General features: G+C 42.7%; 1 protein-coding gene across 4 annotated transcripts in view; it reads left to right on the top strand.

The window, feature by feature from the left end:
* Positions 1-543: 543 nt before the first annotated feature.
* The window catches only part of LOC124025668 (beta-1-syntrophin-like), a 71,029-nt gene continuing 45,721 nt past the window's right edge, over positions 544-25,851 (top strand). Inside the window, exon 1 of one of the 4 annotated variants that reach the window (XM_046339005.1) lies at positions 544-1,445. In XM_046339005.1, coding sequence (XP_046194961.1) covers positions 920-1,445 — 526 coding nt within the window. In that variant the 5' untranslated portion in view covers positions 544-919. The remainder of the gene's footprint in view (positions 1,446-25,851) is intronic. The other 3 variants (XM_046339004.1, XM_046339007.1, XM_046339006.1) reach the window with 3 other exon arrangements.

A 25,851-nucleotide genomic window follows, 5' to 3' on the forward strand; every position in this document is an offset into this window, starting at 1 on the left:
GACTGTATATTGTGACAGACAGCAAGACTATAGACTGTATATTGTGACAGACAGCAGGGTTACGCCGGTTCTCTCTCCACCATCAGATGGCGCTAACATACAGTACTTCTGTAACGTTCTCTCATCGTGTTTCAGATGGCGTTTACATATTTATGTAAAGTTCTCATCGTTTTTCGCTGGAAAAATGTAACCACCAGGCCTAGTATTATGATCCATTAGAAATAACTCATAGAATATGCTCATTCCCAATTTGCCTAAAATAATGCATATTTGTAGATTATTAGGTTATTATAGGCTATTTTACACGTGTATTGACCATTGAAAGTGCATTTAGTCCGTGAGATGTTAGGAAATACAACTTCACTTGTTTTTATGCAAGTTTTGTGTTTAACCCCCCCCAACAAATCCGCTGCGGAGCCGAGCAAACCGTGCGCACCTGGCAAGCTGCATGGACCACACAAGAGAGAGAGGGAGACAGGCACAAGTCTACTAGCGGACACCTCCAAAGATCCAACTGTCCCAACATTGGGACATTCCTTTACACGGGTCGCCCTCTGAATAAAACCCAGCATGCCTGGTAATGTTTGTCAAAGGGTGGTAATAATGTATGTAATACGGCTGTAATAAGGTATGACGCTCTATATTTACGTTAGTGTGGGCTACACATGTCGTTTGAACTTCAGCACAGCTCTCGGCAGTGTTCTGTGTGGATAGAAATGTGATTTGCTTAGTGGGATTGCGCTTCGAGTTTGCTCCACCCAAAGAGGATATGGGCTGTTGGAGCAGGGACTGGGTTATGTTGCCAAAAAAAATAGCCGTTAACTGAAGTTGCTGAACTATTGGAAAGCCACGCTGAGAAGTTCGGGGGTAAAGTCCTATTTGAGTTTTAATCACATGGCATTTTAAGAATGCTTCAAAGATGGCGGTAGCTACAGTAATTTCGAGGAACGGAGTACAAAAAAGTGGATTTTTGGAGGTTTTAGTGAGGGACCGATGGCACAATGTTTTGGCCAACTTGAACGAAGAAGCTCTAACGTTGAGTTGCGAGGACCTGGGAGAGAATGTGACCCTAAACGGCATCACCAATGGATCTTACGGGTGCAACGCAACTCACCCGGATCACACAAACAGTCCGAAAACTGCGGTGAGGACAGCTTTCACGGATTTACAGGAGCAAGTCCCAGAGGCGATCGCAAACAGAAAAAGATGTGTGAAAGTAGTAAAGCAGGAGGTAGGAGGACTCGGCATCAGCATAAAGGGAGGGAAAGAGAATAAAATGCCGATACTTATTAGTAAGATCTTCAAAGGTCTGGCTGCGGATCAAACCCAAGCCTTGTATGTCGGTGACGCGATTCTGTCGGTGAACGGTGTGAACCTGCGGGACGCTACGCATGACGAGGCGGTGCAGGGGCTCAAACGAGCCGGGAGAGAGGTGACGCTCGAAGGTAAGAACGGAACGGGACCAACTGGCGTTCGATACATTCGTTCTTGGTGAAGTGTGGGGGCCCGGGGGCATCCTCAAATCTAAATGCAGGCTGCCAGAGGAATTACGCACATTAATATTTCTACTCTCAAACATATGAGTGATCAACCTCTGTCAACTGGGTCCACAAACAAACATGATTATTTTTTTTCTTCTTCGATTTTCTAAATACTTTCAATATTATTAATTTCCATGTCGGCTCAATGCCGTGGCAAAAGGATGTCCATTTGAAACTCCAAAATAGTTTTACATTTCTTTGGGCAATAATGAAGATTAACTGAAATGCTTATGTTGTTTCTTGCAATAGCCTTCCGTGACTTTAAAGATTATTTATCTCGAAACGGTGATTCCTAAAAGATGCATCAGCTGATATCTCAAAGTGCTGTACAGAAACCCAGCCTAAAACCCCAAACAGCAAGTAATGCAGGTGTAGAAGCACGGTGGCTAGGAAAAACTCCCTAGAAAGGCCAAAACCTAGGAAGAAACCTAGAGAGGAACCAGGCTATGTGGGGTGGCCAGTCCTCTTCTGGCTGTGTCTGGTGGAGATTATAACAGAACATGGCCAAGATGTTCAAATGTTCATAAATTACCAGTATGGTCAAATAATAGTAGTTGTCGAGGGTGCAGCAAGTCAGCACCTCAGGAGTAAATGTCAGTTGGCTTTTCATAGCCGATCATGACAGAATAGGAATTTTGAATGAAGTAAAACATCAACTCTGTCAGAGTGCTGAAAAATCTAATAGAATGATTGTTTTTATTGGGGATTTTTTAAATGAATTATTTTCCATACTTTACAAACGTTTGTATTTAACTTCTACTTTTAGAGGCAAAAATATATCTGTTTTGAGTATCTGTTGTCAACTCCGTAAGTGGCTTGTCAACTCTGTCACTTGATGGCTAACCACCTTAAAAATATTATTTTTTTGTGTGTCAATATTCTGAGAAAATAATGTGTATCATTGTTCTGCAACATTAAACAATGTAACTAGTTTCTGTACAAGACCTAAGGGTTCATGTTTGCTGTATAAATGTTGTTTTACGTTCTAAATCTAGAAAAACTAAAATGAGCCATGGAGCATTATATAGTGCTATAAAACAAAACATTTTCACCTGCTAAAATAAATGTTTTCAACAGGCCTATCAGCAACGTCAACAGTTTACAGAATAAGGAAATAATAGTATGTCCCTTGTTGATAAATATTTAGGCGACTCCCTCTCCATGTTGCGAAATCAAATACTTTGAATTTCTGAGGAAATCTTTATCATCCAACCTTGGGAATCGTACATCACAGGACTGGGAGTGTAAACAGGACTGGGAGTGTAAACAGGACTGGGAGTGTAAACAGGACTGGGAGTGTAAACAGGACTGGGAGTGTAAACAGGACTGGGAGTGTAAACAGGACTGGGAGTGTAAACAGGACTGGGAGTGTAATATCAAGTTTTGCCCAAAACAACACAGGCTGGCTGGCTGGCTGGCTGGCTGGCTGGCTGGCTGGCTGGCTGGCTGGCTGGCTGGCTGGCTGGCTGGCTGGCTGGCACACACACGCAAATAATAAAAAATGTCACCATTTCACATTTCTCTGCATCCAAGAATCCAAGCAACAACCTCTACCTCACTCTGTAACCAGACAACATAAACAACCTCTACCTCACTCTGTAACCAGACAACATAAACAACCTCTACCTCACTCTGTAACCAGACAACATAAACCACCTCTACCTCACTCTGTAACCAGACAACATAAACAACCTCTACCTCACTCTGTAACCAGACAACATAAACAACCTCTACCTCACTCTGTAACCAGACAACATAAACAACCTCTACCTCACTCTGTAACCAGACAACATAAACAACCTCTACCTCACTCTGTAACCAGGCAACATAAACAACCTCTACCTCACTCTGTAACCAGACAACATAAACCACCTCTACCTCACTCTGTAACCAGACAACATAAACAACCTCTACCTCACTCTGTAACCAGACAACATAAACAACCTCTACCTCACTCTGTAACCAGACAACATAAACAACCTCTACCTCACTCTGTAACCAGACAACATAAACAACCTCTACCTCACTCTGTAACCAGGCAACATAAACAACCTCTACCTCACTCTGTAACCAGACAACATAAACAACCTCTACCTCACTCTGTAACCAGACAACATAAACAACCTCTACCTCACTCTGTAACCAGACAACATAAACAACCTCTACCTCACTCTGTAACCAGACAACATAAACAACCTCTACCTCACTCTGTAACCAGACAACATAAACAACCTCTACCTCACTCTGTAACCAGACAACATAAACAACCTCTACCTCACTCTGTAACCAGACAACATAAACAACCTCTACCTCACTCTGTAACCAGGCAACATAAACAACCTCTACCTCACTCTGTAACCAGACAACATAAACAACCTCTACCTCACTCTGTAACCAGACAACATAAACAACCTCTACCTCACTATGTAACCAGACAACATAAACAACCTCTACCTCACTCTGTAACCAGTAACCAGACAACATAAACAACCTCTACCTCACTCTGTAACCAGACAACATAAACAACCTCTACCTCACTCTGTAACCAGACAACATAAACAACCTCTACCTCACTCTGTAACCAGACAACATAAACAACCTCTACCTCACTCTGTAACCAGACAACATAAACAACCTCTACCTCACTCTGTAACCAGACAACATAAACAACCTCTACCTCACTCTGTAACCAGGCAACATAAACAACCTCTACCTCACTCTGTAACCAGACAACATAAACAACCTCTACCTCACTCTGTAACCAGACAACATAAACAACCTCTACCTCACTCTGTAACCAGACAACATAAACAACCTCTACCTCACTCTGTAACCAGGCAACATAAACAACCTCTACCTCACTCTGTAACCAGACAACATAAACAACCTCTACCTCACTCTGTAACCAGACAACATAAACAACCTCTACCTCACTCTGTAACCAGACAACATAAACAACCTCTACCTCACTCTGTAACCAGACAACATAAACAACCTCTACCTCACTCTGTAACCAGACAACATAAACAACCTCTACCTCACTCTGTAACCAGGCAACATAAACAACCTCTACCTCACTCTGTAACCAGACAACATAAACCACCTCTACCTCACTCTGTAACCAGACAACATAAACAACCTCTACCTCACTCTGTAACCAGACAACATAAACAACCTCTACCTCACTCTGTAACCAGACAACATAAACAACCTCTACCTCACTCTGTAACCAGACAACATAAACAACCTCTACCTCACTCTGTAACCAGACAACATAAACAACCTCTACCTCACTCTGTAACCAGACAACATAAACAACCTCTACCTCACTCTGTAACCAGGCAACATAAACAACCTCTACCTCACTCTGTAACCAGACAACATAAACAACCTCTACCTCACTCTGTAACCAGACAACATAAACAACCTCTACCTCACTATGTAACCAGACAACATAAACAACCTCTACCTCACTCTGTAACCAGTAACCAGACAACATAAACAACCTCTACCTCACTCTGTAACCAGACAACATAAACAACCTCTACCTCACTCTGTAACCAGACAACATAAACAACCTCTACCTCACTCTGTAACCAGACAACATAAACAACCTCTACCTCACTCTGTAACCAGACAACATAAACAACCTCTACCTCACTCTGTAACCAGACAACATAAACAACCTCTACCTCACTCTGTAACCAGGCAACATAAACAACCTCTACCTCACTCTGTAACCAGACAACATAAACAACCTCTACCTCACTCTGTAACCAGACAGAACATAAACAACCTCTACCTCACTCTGTAACCAGACAACATAAACAACCTCTACCTCACTCTGTAACCAGGCAACATAAACAACCTCTACCTCACTCTGTAACCAGACAACATAAACCACCTCTACCTCACTCTGTAACCAGACAACATAAACAACCTCTACCTCACTCTGTAACCAGACAACATAAACCACCTCTACCTCACTCTGTAACCAGACAACATAAACAACCTCTACCTCACTCTGTAACCAGACAACATAAACAACCTCTACCTCACTCTGTAACCAGGCAACATAAACAACCTCTACCTCACTCTGTAACCAGACAACATAAACCACCTCTACCTCACTCTGTAACCAGACAACATAAACAACCTCTACCTCACTCTGTAACCAGACAACATAAACAACCTCTACCTCACTCTGTAACCAGACAACATAAACAACCTCTACCTCACTCTGTAACCAGACAACATAAACAACCTCTACCTCACTCTGTAACCAGACAACATAAACAACCTCTACCTCACTCTGTAACCAGACAACATAAACAACCTCTACCTCACTCTGTAACCAGACAACATAAACAACCTCTACCTCACTCTGTAACCAGACAACATAAACAACCTCTACCTCACTCTGTAACCAGACAACATAAACAACCTCTACCTCACTATGTAACCAGACAACATAAACAACCTCTACCTCACTCTGTAACCAGTAACCAGACAACATAAACAACCTCTACCTCACTCTGTAACCAGACAACATAAACAACCTCTACCTCACTCTGTAACCAGACAACATAAACAACCTCTACCTCACTCTGTAACCAGACAACATAAACAACCTCTACCTCACTCTGTAACCAGGCAACATAAACAACCTCTACCTCACTCTGTAACCAGTAACCAGACAACATAAACAACCTCTACCTCACTCTGTAACCAGACAACATAAACAACCTCTACCTCACTCTGTAACCAGACAACATAAACAACCTCTACCTCACTCTGTAACCAGACAACATAAACAACCTCTACCTCACTCTGTAACCAGACAACATAAACAACCTCTACCTCACTCTGTAACCAGGCAACATAAACAACCTCTACCTCACTCTGTAACCAGTAACCAGACAACATAAACAACCTCTACCTCACTCTGTAACCAGACAACATAAACAACCTCTACCTCACTCTGTAACCAGACAACATAAACAACCTCTACCTCACTATGTAACCAGACAACATAAACAACCTCTACCTCACTCTGTAACCAGACAACATAAACAACCTCTACCTCACTCTGTAACCAGGCAACATAAACAACCTCTACCTCACTCTGTAACCAGGCAACATAAACAACCTCTACCTCACTCTGTAACCAGACAACATAAACAACCTCTACCTCACTCTGTAACCAGACAACATAAACAACCTCTACCTCACTCTGTAACCAGGCAACATAAACAACCTCTACCTCACTCTGTAACCAGACAACATAAACAACCTCTACCTCACTCTGTAACCAGACAACATAAACAACCTCTACCTCACTCTGTAACCAGACAACATAAACAACCTCTACCTCACTCTGTAACCAGACAACATAAACAACCTCTACCTCACTATGTAACCAGACAACATAAACAACCTCTACCTCACTCTGTAACCAGACAACATAAACAACCTCTACCTCACTCTGTAACCAGACAACATAAACAACCTCTACCTCACTCTGTAACCAGACAACATAAACAACCTCTACCTCACTCTGTAACCAGACAACATAAACAACCTCTACCTCACTCTGTAACCAGACAACATAAACAACCTCTACCTCACTCTGTAACCAGACAACATAAACAACCTCTACCTCACTCTGTAACCAGACAACATAAACAACCTCTACCTCACTCTGTAACCAGACAACATAAACAACCTCTACCTCACTATGTAACCAGACAACATAAACAACCTCTACCTCACTCTGTAACCAGACAACATAAACAACCTCTACCTCACTCTGTAACCAGACAACATAAACAACCTCTACCTCACTCTGTAACCAGACAACATAAACAACCTCTACCTCACTCTGTAACCAGACAACATAAACAACCTCTACCTCACTATGTAACCAGTAACCAGACAACATAAACAACCTCTACCTCACTCTGTAACCAGACAACATAAACAACCTCTACCTCACTCTGTAACCAGACAACATAAACAACCTCTACCTCACTCTGTAACCAGACAACATAAACAACCTCTACCTCACTCTGTAACCAGACAACATAAACAACCTCTACCTCACTCTGTAACCAGACAACATAAACAACCTCTACCTCACTCTGTAACCAGACAACATAAACAACCTCTACCTCACTCTGTAACCAGACAACATAAACAACCTCTACCTCACTATGTAACCAGTAACAGACAACATAAACAACCTCTACCTCACTCTGTAACCAGACAACATAAACAACCTCTACCTCACTCTGTAACCAGACAACATAAACAACCTCTACCTCACTCTGTAACCAGACAACATAAACAACCTCTACCTCACTCTGTAACCAGACAACATAAACAACCTCTACCTCACTCTGTAACCAGACAACATAAACAACCTCTACCTCACTATGTAACCAGTAACCAGACAACATAAACAACCTCTACCTCACTCTGTAACCAGACAACATAAACAACCTCTACCTCACTCTGTAACCAGACAACATAAACAACCTCTACCTCACTCTGTAACCAGACAACATAAACAACCTCTACCTCACTCTGTAACCAGACAACATAAACAACCTCTACCTCACTCTGTAACCAGGCAACATAAACAACCTCTACCTCACTCTGTAACCAGACAACATAAACAACCTCTACCTCACTCTGTAACCAGACAACATAAACAACCTCTACCTCACTATGTAACCAGACAACATAAACAACCTCTACCTCACTCTGTAACCAGACAACATAAACAACCTCTACCTCACTCTGTAACCAGACAACATAAACAACCTCTACCTCACTCTGTAACCAGACAACATAAACAACCTCTACCTCACTCTGTAACCAGACAACATAAACAACCTCTACCTCACTCTGTAACCAGACAACATAAACAACCTCTACCTCACTCTGTAACCAGTAACCAGACAACATAAACAACCTCTACCTCACTCTGTAACCAGACAACATAAACAACCTCTACCTCACTCTGTAACCAGACAACATAAACAACCTCTACCTCACTCTGTAACCAGACAACATAAACAACCTCTACCTCACTCTGTAACCAGACAACATAAACAACCTCTACCTCACTCTGTAACCAGGCAACATAAACAACCTCTACCTCACTCTGTAACCAGTAACCAGACAACATAAACAACCTCTACCTCACTCTGTAACCAGACAACATAAACAACCTCTACCTCACTCTGTAACCAGACAACATAAACAACCTCTACCTCACTATGTAACCAGACAACATAAACAACCTCTACCTCACTCTGTAACCAGACAACATAAACAACCTCTACCTCACTCTGTAACCAGGCAACATAAACAACCTCTACCTCACTCTGTAACCAGGCAACATAAACAACCTCTACCTCACTCTGTAACCAGACAACATAAACAACCTCTACCTCACTCTGTAACCAGACAACATAAACAACCTCTACCTCACTCTGTAACCAGGCAACATAAACAACCTCTACCTCACTCTGTAACCAGACAACATAAACAACCTCTACCTCACTCTGTAACCAGACAACATAAACAACCTCTACCTCACTCTGTAACCAGACAACATAAACAACCTCTACCTCACTCTGTAACCAGACAACATAAACAACCTCTACCTCACTATGTAACCAGACAACATAAACAACCTCTACCTCACTCTGTAACCAGACAACATAAACAACCTCTACCTCACTCTGTAACCAGACAACATAAACAACCTCTACCTCACTCTGTAACCAGACAACATAAACAACCTCTACCTCACTCTGTAACCAGACAACATAAACAACCTCTACCTCACTCTGTAACCAGACAACATAAACAACCTCTACCTCACTCTGTAACCAGACAACATAAACAACCTCTACCTCACTCTGTAACCAGACAACATAAACAACCTCTACCTCACTCTGTAACCAGACAACATAAACAACCTCTACCTCACTATGTAACCAGACAACATAAACAACCTCTACCTCACTCTGTAACCAGACAACATAAACAACCTCTACCTCACTCTGTAACCAGACAACATAAACAACCTCTACCTCACTCTGTAACCAGACAACATAAACAACCTCTACCTCACTCTGTAACCAGACAACATAAACAACCTCTACCTCACTATGTAACCAGTAACCAGACAACATAAACAACCTCTACCTCACTCTGTAACCAGACAACATAAACAACCTCTACCTCACTCTGTAACCAGACAACATAAACAACCTCTACCTCACTCTGTAACCAGACAACATAAACAACCTCTACCTCACTCTGTAACCAGACAACATAAACAACCTCTACCTCACTCTGTAACCAGACAACATAAACAACCTCTACCTCACTCTGTAACCAGACAACATAAACAACCTCTACCTCACTCTGTAACCAGACAACATAAACAACCTCTACCTCACTATGTAACCAGTAACCAGACAACATAAACAACCTCTACCTCACTCTGTAACCAGACAACATAAACAACCTCTACCTCACTCTGTAACCAGACAACATAAACAACCTCTACCTCACTCTGTAACCAGACAACATAAACAACCTCTACCTCACTCTGTAACCAGACAACATAAACAACCTCTACCTCACTCTGTAACCAGACAACATAAACAACCTCTACCTCACTATGTAACCAGTAACCAGACAACATAAACAACCTCTACCTCACTCTGTAACCAGACAACATAAACAACCTCTACCTCACTCTGTAACCAGACAACATAAACAACCTCTACCTCACTCTGTAACCAGACAACATAAACAACCTCTACCTCACTCTGTAACCAGACAACATAAACAACCTCTACCTCACTCTGTAACCAGACAACATAAACAACCTCTACCTCACTATGTAACCAGTAACCAGACAACATAAACAACCTCTACCTCACTCTGTAACCAGACAACATAAACAACCTCTACCTCACTCTGTAACCAGACAACATAAACAACCTCTACCTCACTCTGTAACCAGACAACATAAACAACCTCTACCTCACTCTGTAACCAGACAACATAAACAACCTCTACCTCACTATGTAACCAGACAACATAAACAACCTCTACCTCACTCTGTAACCAGACAACATAAACAACCTCTACCTCACTCTGTAACCAGACAACATAAACAACCTCTACCTCACTCTGTAACCAGACAACATAAACAACCTCTACCTCACTCTGTAACCAGACAACATAAACAACCTCTACCTCACTATGTAACCAGTAACCAGACAACATAAACAACCTCTACCTCACTCTGTAACCAGACAACATAAACAACCTCTACCTCACTATGTAACCAGTAACCAGACAACATAAATAACCTCTACCTCACTCTGTAACCAGACAACATAAACAACCTCTACCTCACTCTGTAACCAGACAACATAAACAACCTCTACCTCACTATGTAACCAGTAACCAGACAACATAAACAACCTCTACCTCACTATGTAACCAGACAACATAAACAACCTCTACCTCACTCTGTAACCAGACAACATAAACAACCTCTACCTCACTATGTAACCAGACAACATAAACAACCTCTACCTCACTCTGTAACCAGACAACATAAACAACCTCTACCTCACTCATGTAACCAGACAACATAAACAACCTCTACCTCACTCTGTAACCAGACAACATAAACAACCTCTACCTCACTCTGTAACCAGACAACATAAACAACCTCTACCTCACTATGTAACCAGACAACATAAACAACCTCTACCTCACTCTGTAACCAGACAACATAAACAACCTCTACCTCACTCTGTAACCAGACAACATAAACAACCTCTACCTCACTATGTAACCAGACAACATAAACAACCTCTACCTCACTCTGTAACCAGACAACATAAACAACCTCTACCTCACTATGTAACCAGTAACCAGGCAACATAAACAACCTCTACCTCACTCTGTAACCAGACAACATAAACAACCTCTACCTCACTATGTAACCAGTAACCAGACAACATAAACAACCTCTACCTCACTCTGTAACCAGACAACATAAACAACCTCTACCTCACCATGTAACCAGACAACATAAACAACCTCTACCTCACTCTGTAACCAGACAACATAAACAACCTCTACCTCACTCTGTAACCAGACAACATAAACAACCTCTACCTCACTCTGTAACCAGACAACATAAACAACCTCTACCTCACTCTGTAACCAGACAACATAAACAACCTCTACCTCACTCTGTAACCAGACAACATAAACAACCTCTACCTCACTCTGTAACCAGACAACATAAACAACCTCTACCTCACTATGTAACCAGTAACCAGACAACATAAACAACCTCTACCTCACTCTGTAACCAGACAACATAAACAACCTCTACCTCACTATGTAACCAGACAACATAAACAACCTCTACCTCACTCTGTAACCAGACAACATAAACAACCTCTACCTCACTCTGTAACCAGACAACATAAACAACCTCTACCTCACTCTGTAACCAGACAACATAAACAACCTCTACCTCACTCTGTAACCAGACAACATAAACAACCTCTACCTCACTATGTAACCAGTAACCAGACAACAAAACAACCTCTACCTCACTCTGTAACCAGACAACATAAACAACCTCTACCTCACTATGTAACCAGTAACCAGACAACATAAATAACCTCTACCTCACTCTGTAACCAGACAACATAAACAACCTCTACCTCACTCTGTAACCAGACAACATAAACAACCTCTACCTCACTATGTAACCAGTAACCAGACAACATAAACAACCTCTACCTCACTATGTAACCAGACAACATAAACAACCTCTACCTCACTCTGTAACCAGACAACATAAACAACCTCTACCTCACTATGTAACCAGACAACATAAACAACCTCTACCTCACTCTGTAACCAGACAACATAAACAACCTCTACCTCACTCTGTAACCAGACAACATAAACAACCTCTACCTCACTCTGTAACCAGACAACATAAACAACCTCTACCTCACTCTGTAACCAGACAACATAAACAACCTCTACCTCACTATGTAACCAGACAACATAAACAACCTCTACCTCACTCTGTAACCAGACAACATAAACAACCTCTACCTCACTCTGTAACCAGACAACATAAACAACCTCTACCTCACTATGTAACCAGACAACATAAACAACCTCTACCTCACTCTGTAACCAGACAACATAAACAACCTCTACCTCACTATGTAACCAGTAACCAGACAACATAAACAACCTCTACCTCACTCTGTAACCAGACAACATAAACAACCTCTACCTCACTATGTAACCAGTAACCAGACAACATAAACAACCTCTACCTCACTCTGTAACCAGACAACATAAACAACCTCTACCTCACCATGTAACCAGACAACATAAACAACCTCTACCTCACTCTGTAACCAGACAACATAAACAACCTCTACCTCACTCTGTAACCAGACAACATAAACAACCTCTACCTCACTCTGTAACCAGACAACATAAACAACCTCTACCTCACTCTGTAACCAGACAACATAAACAACCTCTACCTCACTCTGTAACCAGACAACATAAACAACCTCTACCTCACTCTGTAACCAGACAACATAAACAACCTCTACCTCACTATGTAACCAGTAACCAGACAACATAAACAACCTCTACCTCACTCTGTAACCAGACAACATAAACAACCTCTACCTCACTCTGTAACCAGACAACATAAACAACCTCTACCTCACTCTGTAACCAGACAACATAAACAACCTCTACCTCACTCTGTAACCAGACAACATAAACAACCTCTACCTCACTCTGTAACCAGACAACATAAACAACCTCTACCTCACTCTGTAACCAGACAACATAAACAACCTCTACCTCACTCTGTAACCAGACAACATAAACAACCTCTACCTCACTATGTAACCAGTAACCAGACAACATAAACAACCTCTACCTCACTCTGTAACCAGACAACATAAACAACCTCTACCTCACTCTGTAACCAGACAACATAAACAACCTCTACCTCACTCTGTAACCAGACAACATAAACAACCTCTACCTCACTCTGTAACCAGACAACATAAACAACCTCTACCTCACTCTGTAACCAGACAACATAAACAACCTCTACCTCACTATGTAACCAGTAACCAGACAACATAAACAACCTCTACCTCACTCTGTAACCAGACAACATAAACAACCTCTACCTCACTCTGTAACCAGACAACATAAACAACCTCTACCTCACTCTGTAACCAGACAACATAAACAACCTCTACCTCACTCTGTAACCAGACAACATAAACAACCTCTACCTCACTCTGTAACCAGACAACATAAACAACCTCTACCTCACTATGTAACCAGTAACCAGACAACATAAACAACCTCTACCTCACTCTGTAACCAGACAACATAAACAACCTCTACCTCACTCTGTAACCAGACAACATAAACAACCTCTACCTCACTCTGTAACCAGACAACATAAACAACCTCTACCTCACTCTGTAACCAGACAACATAAACAACCTCTACCTCACTCTGTAACCAGACAACATAAACAACCTCTACCTCACTATGTAACCAGACAACATAAACAACCTCTACCTCACTCTGTAACCAGACAACATAAACAACCTCTACCTCACTCTGTAACCAGACAACATAAACAACCTCTACCTCACTCTGTAACCAGACAACATAAACAACCTCTACCTCACTCTGTAACCAGACAACATAAACAACCTCTACCTCACTATGTAACCAGTAACCAGACAACATAAACAACCTCTACCTCACTCTGTAACCAGACAACATAAACAACCTCTACCTCACTATGTAACCAGTAACCAGACAACATAAATAACCTCTACCTCACTCTGTAACCAGACAACATAAACAACCTCTACCTCACTCTGTAACCAGACAACATAAACAACCTCTACCTCACTATGTAACCAGTAACCAGACAACATAAACAACCTCTACCTCACTATGTAACCAGACAACATAAACAACCTCTACCTCACTCTGTAACCAGACAACATAAACAACCTCTACCTCACTATGTAACCAGACAACATAAACAACCTCTACCTCACTCTGTAACCAGACAACATAAACAACCTCTACCTCACCATGTAACCAGACAACATAAACAACCTCTACCTCACTCTGTAACCAGACAACATAAACAACCTCTACCTCACTCTGTAACCAGACAACATAAACAACCTCTACCTCACTATGTAACCAGACAACATAAACAACCTCTACCTCACTCTGTAACCAGACAACATAAACAACCTCTACCTCACTCTGTAACCAGACAACATAAACAACCTCTACCTCACTATGTAACCAGACAACATAAACAACCTCTACCTCACTCTGTAACCAGACAACATAAACAACCTCTACCTCACTATGTAACCAGTAACCAGACAACATAAACAACCTCTACCTCACTCTGTAACCAGACAACATAAACAACCTCTACCTCACTATGTAACCAGTAACCAGACAACATAAACAACCTCTACCTCACTCTGTAACCAGACAACATAAACAACCTCTACCTCACTCTGTAACCAGACAACATAAACAACCTCTACCTCACTATGTAACCAGTAACCAGACAACATAAACAACCTCTACCTCACTCTGTAACCAGACAACATAAACAACCTCTACCTCACTCTGTAACCAGTAACCAGACAACATAAACAACCTCTACCTCACTCTGTAACCAGACAACATAAACAACCTCTACCTCACTATGTAACCAGTAACCAGACAACATAAACAACCTCTACCTCACTCTGTAACCAGACAACATAAACAACCTCTACCTCACTATGTAACCAGACAACATAAACAACCTCTACCTCACTCTGTAACCAGACAACATAAACAACCTCTACCTCACTATGTAACCAGTAACCAGACAACATAAACAACCTCTACCTCACTCTGTAACCAGACAACATAAACAACCTCTACCTCACTATGTAACCAGTAACCAGACAACATAAACAACCTCTACCTCACTCTGTAACCAGACAACATAAACAACCTCTACCTCACTATGTAACCAGTAACCAGACAACATAAACAACCTCTACCTCACTCTGTAACCAGACAACATAAACAACCTCTACCTCACTATGTAACCAGTAACCAGACAACATAAACAACCTCTACCTCACTCTGTAACCAGACAACATAAACAACCTCTACCTCACTCTGTAACCAGACAACATAAACAACCTCTACCTCACTATGTAACCAGTAACCAGACAACATAAACAACCTCTACCTCACTCTGTAACCAGACAACATAAACAACCTCTACCTCACTATGTAACCAGTAACCAGACAACATAAACAACCTCTACCTCACTCTGTAACCAGACAACATAAACAACCTCTACCTCACTCTATAACCAGACAACATAAACAACCTCTACCTCACCATGTAACCAGACAACATAAACAACCTCTACCTCACTATGTAACCAGTAACCAGACAACATAAACAACCTCTACCTCACTATGTAACCAGTAACCAGACAACATAAACAACCTCTACCTCACTCTGTAACCAGTAACCAGGCAACATAAACAACCTCTACCTCACTATGTAACCAGTAACCAGGCAACATAAACAACCTCTACCTCACTATGTAACCAGTAACCAGACAACATAAACAACCTCTACCTCACTATGTAACCAGTAACCAGACAACATAAACAACCTCTACCTCAGTATGTAACCAGTAACCAGACAACATAAACAACCTCTACCTCACTATGTAACCAGTAAACAGACAACATAAACAACCTCTACCTCACTATGTAACCAGTAACCAGGCAACATAAACAACCTCTACCTCACTCTATAACCAGTAACCAGGCAACATAAACAACCTCTACCTCACTATGTAACCAGACAACATAAACAACCTCTACCTCACTATGTAACCAGACAACATAAACAACCTCTACCTCACTATGTAACCAGACAACATAAACAACCTCTACCTCACTATGTAACCAGTAACCAGACAACATAAACAACCTCTACCTCACTATGTAACCAGACAACATAAACAACCTCTACCTCACTCTGTAACCAGACAACATAAACAACCTCTACCTCACTATGTAACCAGACAACATAAACAACCTCTACCTCACTATGTAACCAGACAACATAAACAACCTCTACCTCACTATGTAACCAGACAACATAAACAACCTCTACCTCACTATGTAACCAGACAACATAAACAACCTCTACCTCACTATGTAACCAGACAACATAAACAACCTCTACCTCACTATGTAACCAGTAACCAGGCAACATAAACAACCTCTACCTCACTCTATAACCAGTAACCAGGCAACATAAACAACCTCTACCTCACTATGTAACCAGACAACATAAACAACCTCTACCTCACTATGTAACCAGTAACCAGGCAACATAAACAACCTCTACCTCACTATGTAACCAGTAACCAGGCAACATAAACAACCTCTACCTCACTATGTAACCAGTAACCAGACAACATAAACAACCTCTACCTCACTATGTAACCAGTAACCAGACAACATAAACAACCTCTACCTCAGTATGTAACCAGTAACCAGACAACATAAACAACCTCTACCTCACTATGTAACCAGTAAACAGACAACATAAACAACCTCTACCTCACTATGTAACCAGTAACCAGGCAACATAAACAACCTCTACCTCACTATGTAACCAGACAACATAAACAACCTCTACCTCACTATGTAACCAGACAACATAAACAACCTCTACCTCACTATGTAACCAGACAACATAAACAACCTCTACCTCACTATGTAACCAGACAACATAAACAACCTCTACCTCACTATGTAACCAGTAACCAGGCAACATAAACAACCTCTACCTCACTATGTAACCAGTAACCAGACAACATAAACCACCTCTACCTCACTCTAAAACCAGACAACATAAACAACCTCTACCTCACTATGTAACCAGACAACATAAACAACCTCTACCTCACTATGTAACCAGACAACATAAACAACCTCTACCTCACTATGTAACCAGTAACCAGACAACATAAACAACCTCTACCTCACTATGTAACCAGACAACATAAACAACCTCTACCTCACTATGTAACCAGACAACATAAACAACCTCTACCTCACTCTGTAACCAGTAACCAGACAACATAAACAACCTCTACCTCACTATGTAACCAGACAACATAAACAACCTCTACCTCACTATGTAACCAGACAACATAAACAACCTCTACCTCACTATGTAACCAGTAACCAGACAACATAAACAACCTCTACCTCACTATGTAACCAGACAACATAAACAACCTCTACCTCACTCTGTAACCAGACAACATAAACAACCTCTACCTCACTCTATAACCAGTAACCAGGCAACATAAACAACCTCTACCTCACTATGTAACCAGTAACCAGGCAACATAAACAACCTCTACCTCACTATGTAACCAGTAACCAGGCAACATAAACAACCTCTACCTCACTATGTAACCAGTAACCAGGCAACATAAACAACCTCTACCTCACTATGTAACCAGACAACATAAACAACCTCTACCTCACTCTGTAACCAGACAACATAAACAACCTCTACCTCACTATGTAACCAGTAACCAGGCAACATAAACAACCTCTACCTCACTATGTAACCAGACAACATAAACAACCTCTACCTCACTCTGTAACCAGACAACATAAACAACCTCTACCTCACTCTGTAACCAGACAACATAAACAACCTCTACCTCACTCTGTAACCAGACAACATAAACAACCTCTACCTCACTCTGTAACCAGACAACATAAACAACCTCTACCTCACTATGTAACCAGACAACATAAACAACCTCTACCTCACTCTGTAACCAGACAACATAAACAACCTCTACCTCACTATGTAACCAGTAACCAGACAACGTAAACATCCTCTACCTCACTATGTAACCAGTAACCAGACAACATAAACAACCTCTACCTCACTATGTAACCAGACAACATAAACAACCTCTACCTCACTATGTAACCAGTAACCAGGCAACATAATAAACAACCTCTACCTCACTCTGTAACCAGTAACCAGACAACATAAACAACCTCTACCTCACTATGTACCCAGACAACATAAACAACCTCTACCTCACTCTGTAACCAGACAACATAAACAACCTCTACCTCACTCTGTAACCAGACAACATAAACAACCTCTACCTCACTCTGTAACCAGACAACATAAACAACCTCTACCTCACTATGTAACCAGTAACCAGGCAACATAAACAACCTCTACCTCACTATGTAACCAGACAACATAAACAACCTCTACCTCACTCTGTAACCAGTAACCAGACAACATAAACAACCTCTACCTCACTATGTAACCAGACAACATAAACAACCTCTACCTCACTCTGTAACCAGTAACCAGACAACATAAACAACCTCTACCTCACTATGTAACCAGACAACATAAACAACCTCTACCTCACTATGTAACCAGACAACATAAACAACCTCTACCTCACTATGTAACCAGTAACCAGGCAACACAAAGCCTGTATAAACAGTGTGACCTTCCCCTGAGAGAACAGGGTTATTACAGTTGCACACACACACACAACACACACACACACACACACACACACACACACACACACACACACACACACACACACACACACACACACACACACACACACACACACACACACACACACACACACACACACACACACACACACACACACACACACACACAGAGCATGGTTATTACAGTTCAGCAGAAGGAAGTAGGGTCCCAGCAGGGTAGAGCAGAGGTCTGCTGTAATGATAAGCTCAAAGACAGTACGGGATTGAAGTCAGAGGAGGCTAGTGGGAGGAGCTATAGGAGGGCGGCCTCATTGTCATCGCTGGAATGGAACTATTGGAACGGTATCAAACATAAGGAAAACACATGTTTGACTACATTCCATGTATTTCATTCCAGCCATTACAATGAGCCTGTCCTCCTACAGCTCCCCCCACCAGCCTCCTCTGGTTGGAATGCATTGTCCTCCTGAGAGTTCTTTCACTCCAGACATTCAATGTCAGTGTGTGTGTAAAGACTGTTCTGAAGAGCTAATAACAATATGTACATACTGTAGCATGTTCTATGTGTGTGAATTATGAATGAAACATTGGGATAATGTACAGCAATGACTACAACATGATTACAATGTATGCCTTTGAGTACACCGTGTATGAGATACAGTATTGGACTTGAGAAGCTGAGTTCTGGTCAGAGGAATTGGAGTGAAGATGAGGAAACAGCTGATTTGTGCTTTACTGTAATACTCAGAGGACTCCCGTGTTTCAGCTTCTCTCTCAGTTGAAGCCTCACTACACCAGAGGACTCCCGTGTTTCAGCTTCTCTCTCAGCTGAAGCCCCACTACACCAGAGGACTCCCGTGTTTCAGCTTCTCTCTCAGTTGAAGCCTCACTACACCAGAGGACTCCCGTGTTTCAGCTTCTCTCTCAGTTGAAGCCTCACTACACCAGAGGACTCCCGTGTTTCAGCTTCTCTCTCAGTTGAACCCTCACTACACCAGAGGACTCCCGTGTTTCAGCTTCTCTCTCAGCTGAAGCCCCACTATACCAGAGGACTCCCGTGTTTCAGCTTCTCTCTCAGTTGAAGCATCACTACACCAGAGGACTCCCGTGTTTCAGCTTCTCTCTCAGTTGAAGCCTCACGACACTAGAGGACTCCCGTGTTTCAGCTTCTCTCTCAGCTGAAGCCTCACTACACCAGAAGACTCCCGTGCTTCAGCTTCCTTCTCAGTTGAAACTTCACCACACCACTGCAGAGCAGAGCCAGTAGGGAAGTCCTTCACTTAAAGGCGGACAAACAGTTGTTACATCACAATGTCAATATCATTTTCTAGAAAAGGTACAATGTTTGTATTACACACACACACACACACACACACACACACACACACACACACACACACACACACACACACACACACACACACACACACACACTGTGACGCTCTCTCTCACACACGCACGCACGCACGCACGCACGCACACACACACACACACACACACACACACACACACACACACACACACACACACACACACACACACACACACACACACACACACACACACACACACACACACACACACACACACACACACACACACACACAGTGACGCTCTCACACACACACACACACGCACGCACGCACGCACGCACGCACGCACGCACACACACACACACACACACACACACACACACACACACACACACACACACACACACACACACACACACACACACACACACACACACACACACACACACACACACACACACACACACACAAGCTGTGATGACAGAGTGAACCATCTACTCCTGGCCCTCGTACAGTTTATAACTCCTTAACTCCTGGCCCTAGTACAGTTTATAAATCACACACACACACACAAGCTGTGATGACAGAGTGAACCATCTACTCCTGGCCCTAGTACAGTTTATAAATCACACACACACACACAAGCTGTGATGACAGAGTGAACCATCTGCTCCTGGCCCTAGTACAGTTTATAACTCCTGGCCCTAGTACAGTTTATAACTCCTGGCCCTAGTACAGTTTATAACTCCTGGCCCTAGTACAGTTTATAACTCCTGGCCCTGGTACAGTTTATAACTCCTGGCCCTAGTACAGTTTATAACTCCTGGCCCTAGTACAGTTTATAACTCCTGGCCCTAGTACAGTTTATAACTCCTGGCCCTAGTACAGTTTATAACTCCTGGCCCTGGTACAGTTTATAACTCCTGGCCCTAGTACAGTTTATAACTCCTGGCCCTGGTACAGTTTATAACTCCTGGCCCTAGTACAGTTTATAACTCCTGGCCCTAGTACAGTTTATAACTCCTGGCCCTAGTACAGTTTATAACTCCTGGCCCTAGTACAGTTTATAACTCCTGGCCCTGGTACAGTTTATAACTCCTGGCCCTAGTACAGTTTATAACTCCTGGCCCTAGTACAGTTTATAACTCCTGGCCCTAGTACAGTTTATAACTCCTGGCCCTAGTACAGTTTATAACTCCTGGCCCTAGTACAGTTTATAACTCCTGGCCCTGGTACAGTTTATAACTCCTGGCCCTAGTACAGTTTATAACTCCTGGCCCTAGTACAGTTTATAACTCCTGGCCCTAGTACAATTTATAACTCCTGGCCTTAATACAGTTTATAACTCCTGACCCTAGTACAGTTTATAAATCAGTTCTCAACACTCCTGTTATTCCCTCTGTGAATTTACTGTTCGTTCATTATTTGAATATTGTCCTTTAACTTGTTTCCCCCATAAAGCTCCAGTACAGACTCCCCACCTTGTTGTTCTTAACATAGAAGTCATGCTATGAACACAGTCAATCTCACTGTGACATTATCTAATATTGTCACGTTCTGACCTTAGTTCTTTTGTTATGTCTTTGTTTTAGTATGATCAGGGCTTGAGTTGGGTGGGTTGTCTATGTTTGTTTTTCTATTGAGTTGGTATTTTCTGTGTTTGGCCTGGTATGGTTCTCAATCAGAGGCAGCTGTCAATCGTTGTCCCTGATTGAGAACCGTACTTAGGTAGCCTGGTTGTCCCTGATTGAGAACCGTACTTAGGCAGCCTGGTTGTCCCTGATTGAGAACCGTACTTAGGCAGCCTGGTTGTCCCTGATTGAGAACCGTACTTAGGCAGCCTGGTTGTCCCTGATTGAGAACCGTACTTAGGCAGCCTGGTTGTCCCTGATTGAGAACCGTACTTAGGCAGCCTGGTTGTCCCTGATTGAGAACCGTACTTAGGCAGCCTGGTTGTCCCTGATTGAGAACCGTACTTAGGCAGCCTGGTTGTCCCTGATTGAGAACCGTACTTAGGCAGCCTGGTTGTCCCTGATTGAGAACCGTACTTAGGCAGCCTGGTTGTCCCTGATTGAGAACCGTACTTAGGCAGCCTGGTTGTCCCTGATTAAGAACCGTACTTAGGCAGCCTGGTTGTCCCTGATTGAGAACCGTACTTAGGCAGCCTGGTTGTCCCTGATTGAGAACCGTACTTAGGCAGCCTGGTTGTCCCTGATTGAGAACCGTACTTAGGCAGCCTGGTTGTCCCTGATTGAGAACCGTACATAGGCAGCCTGGTTGTCCCTGATTGAGAACCGTACTTAGGCAGCCTGGTTGTCCCTGATTGAGAACCGTACTTAGGCAGCCTGGTTGTCCCTGATTGAGAACCGTACTTAGGCAGCCTGGTTGTCCCTGATTGAGAACCGTACATAGGCAGCCTGGTTGTCCCTGATTGAGAACCGTACTTAGGCAGCCTGGTTGTCCCTGATTGAGAACCGTACTTAGGCAGCCTGGTTGTCCCTGATTGAGAACCGTACTTAGGCAGCCTGGTTGTCCCTGATTGAGAACCGTACTTAGGCAGCCTGGTTGTCCCTGATTGAGAACCGTACTTAGGCAGCCTGGTTGTCCCTGATTGAGAACCGTACTTAGGCAGCCTGTTTTCACCCTTGAGTTGTGGGTGATTCTTTTCTGTTCAGTGTTTTTTGAGCACAACACAGGACTGTTCGTTTTTGTCGTTTTATTTGTTTTGTTCAGTGTTCATTACGGTATTAAAAACATGAACACTTTACCACGCTGCATCTTGGTCCTCACCTTCTTCCACCAAACGGTCGTTACAAATATTTCTGCTAAAGTTGATATAAACTGTAGTCCATTGAACCGGGCGTTCAAGCACCTGTTCTTGCTTTGATAACATCAGACCTTTTCAGGCGGCAGAGGGGAAAAGATACCTTGTAGACCTCTGTGTATTCTGTACCAGGTGTTTTGTTCTGCAGCAGTATCTACCTGCCCATTCAGAGGAGGTAAAAAAAGAGTTCCATTCTATTCTGCAATTAAAGTCTCATAAAAAAAGTCCCCTTTTGTTCCTGGTTGTTTTCATCCAGAAGTTACTCACGTCAAATTAGCCATTTTCTTTTCTCGGCTCCATAAGAGCAGCTAACAAAGCTCTCCATTCTGTTCCCACGTTAATACATGTAACTAGCTCTAATGGCTGTGTCTAGTTAACGGGCTGACAACACAAAGACTTGGTTATTATTACACCTGACAATAGGGCAGATAGATTTTAATGTTATTTCAGAATTCAGAGACATGCTGGCTTCTATAATGGCTTCCATTGTATGGATAATAACTGAAGAAGAAATGACTTGCACCCAACCATTAGGTTGAGATTCTCTCAATGACTTGGTGTTTCTACCAGCTGGGTTTCTATGGTGACGTCGATTCATTCAGAAAGCTCATTCGGACCGTTTTTCTACGAACAAGCAGGATGGAGTAGAGACGTACTGCCCAAACCACGTGCATTAACAGGACAATGTGGTCCATGAGTAGGAACACGACCAAACCACGTGCATTAACAGGACAATGTGGTCCATGAGTAGGAACACGACCAAACCACGTGCATTAACAGGACAATGTGGTCGATGAGTAAGAACACGACCAAACCACGTGCATTAACAGGACAATGTGGTCCATGAGTAGGAACACAACCAAACCACGTGCATTAACAGGACAATGTGGTCGATGGGTAGGAACACGACCAAACCACGTGCATTAACAGGACAATGTGGTCGATGGGTAGGAACACGACCAAACCACGTGCATTAACAGGACAATGTGGTCGATGGGTAGGAACACGACCAAACCACGTGCATTAACAGGACAATGTGGTCGATGAGTAAGAACACGACCAAACCACGTGCATTAACAGGACAATGTGGTCGATGAGTAGGAACACGACCAAACCACGTGCATTAACAGGACAATGTGGTCGATGGGTAGGAACACGACCAAACCACGTGCATTAACAGGACAATGTGGTCGATGAGTAGGAACACGACCAAACCACGTGCATTAACAGGACAATGTGGTCGATGGGTAGGAACACGACCAAACCACGTGCATTAACAGGACAATGTGGTCGATGGGTAGGAACACGACCAAACCACGTGCATTAACAGGACAATGTGGTCGATGGGTAGGAACACGACCAAACCACGTGCATTAACAGGACAATGTGGTCGATGGGTAAGAACACGACCAAACCACGTGCATTAACAGGACAATGTGGTCGATGAGTAGGAACACGACCAAACCACGTGCATTAACAGGACAATGTGGTCGATGGGTAGGAACACGACCAAACCACGTGCATTAACAGGACAATGTGGTCGATGGGTAAGAACACGACCAAACCACGTGCATTAACAGGACAATGTGGTCGATGAGTAGGAACACGACCAAACCACGTGCATTAACAGGACAATGTGGTCGATGGGTAGGAACACGACCAAACCACGTGCATTAACAGGACAATGTGGTCGATGAGTAGGAACACGACCAAACCACGTGCATTAACAGGACAATGTGGTCGATGGGTAGGAACACGACCAAACCACGTGCATTAACAGGACAATGTGGTCGATGGGTAGGAACACGACCAAACCACGTGCATTAACAGGACAATGTGGTCGATGGGTAGGAACACGACCAAACCACGTGCATTAACAGGACAATGTGGTCGATGGGTAGGAACACGACCAAACCACGTGCATTAACAGGACAATGTGGTCGATGGGTAGGAACACGACCAAACCACGTGCATTAACAGGACAATGTGGTCGATGGGTAGGAACACGACCAAACCACGTGCATTAACAGGACAATGTGGTCGATGTGTAAGAACACGACCAAACCATGATACATTTTTAGATGTTATTTCTATTTCAATGCAGTCATTATTCTCTCCTGCTATATTTTTGCAAATACATTCAATATCAAAAAGGAAATCTTGTAAGTTAATTTTTCAGATTCAGTTTGAGCTCATGTCTTTTGTAGCAAAAACGATGTAACGAATGTCGTGGGGAGAAGGAGAAGAGGACCATGGTAACTATTTATAATATGTTTAATAAATACCAACACTTGAACAAACACAACAAACGAACAGTTCTGCAAGGTGCAATACACAAAACAGAAAACAACTACCCACAAACACAGGTGGGAACAGGCTACCTAAGTATGGTTCTCAA

Source organism: Oncorhynchus gorbuscha, unplaced genomic scaffold (assembly GCF_021184085.1).
Source record: "Oncorhynchus gorbuscha isolate QuinsamMale2020 ecotype Even-year unplaced genomic scaffold, OgorEven_v1.0 Un_scaffold_2335, whole genome shotgun sequence".
In the NCBI taxonomy this organism is placed as follows: domain Eukaryota; kingdom Metazoa; phylum Chordata; class Actinopteri; order Salmoniformes; family Salmonidae; genus Oncorhynchus; species Oncorhynchus gorbuscha.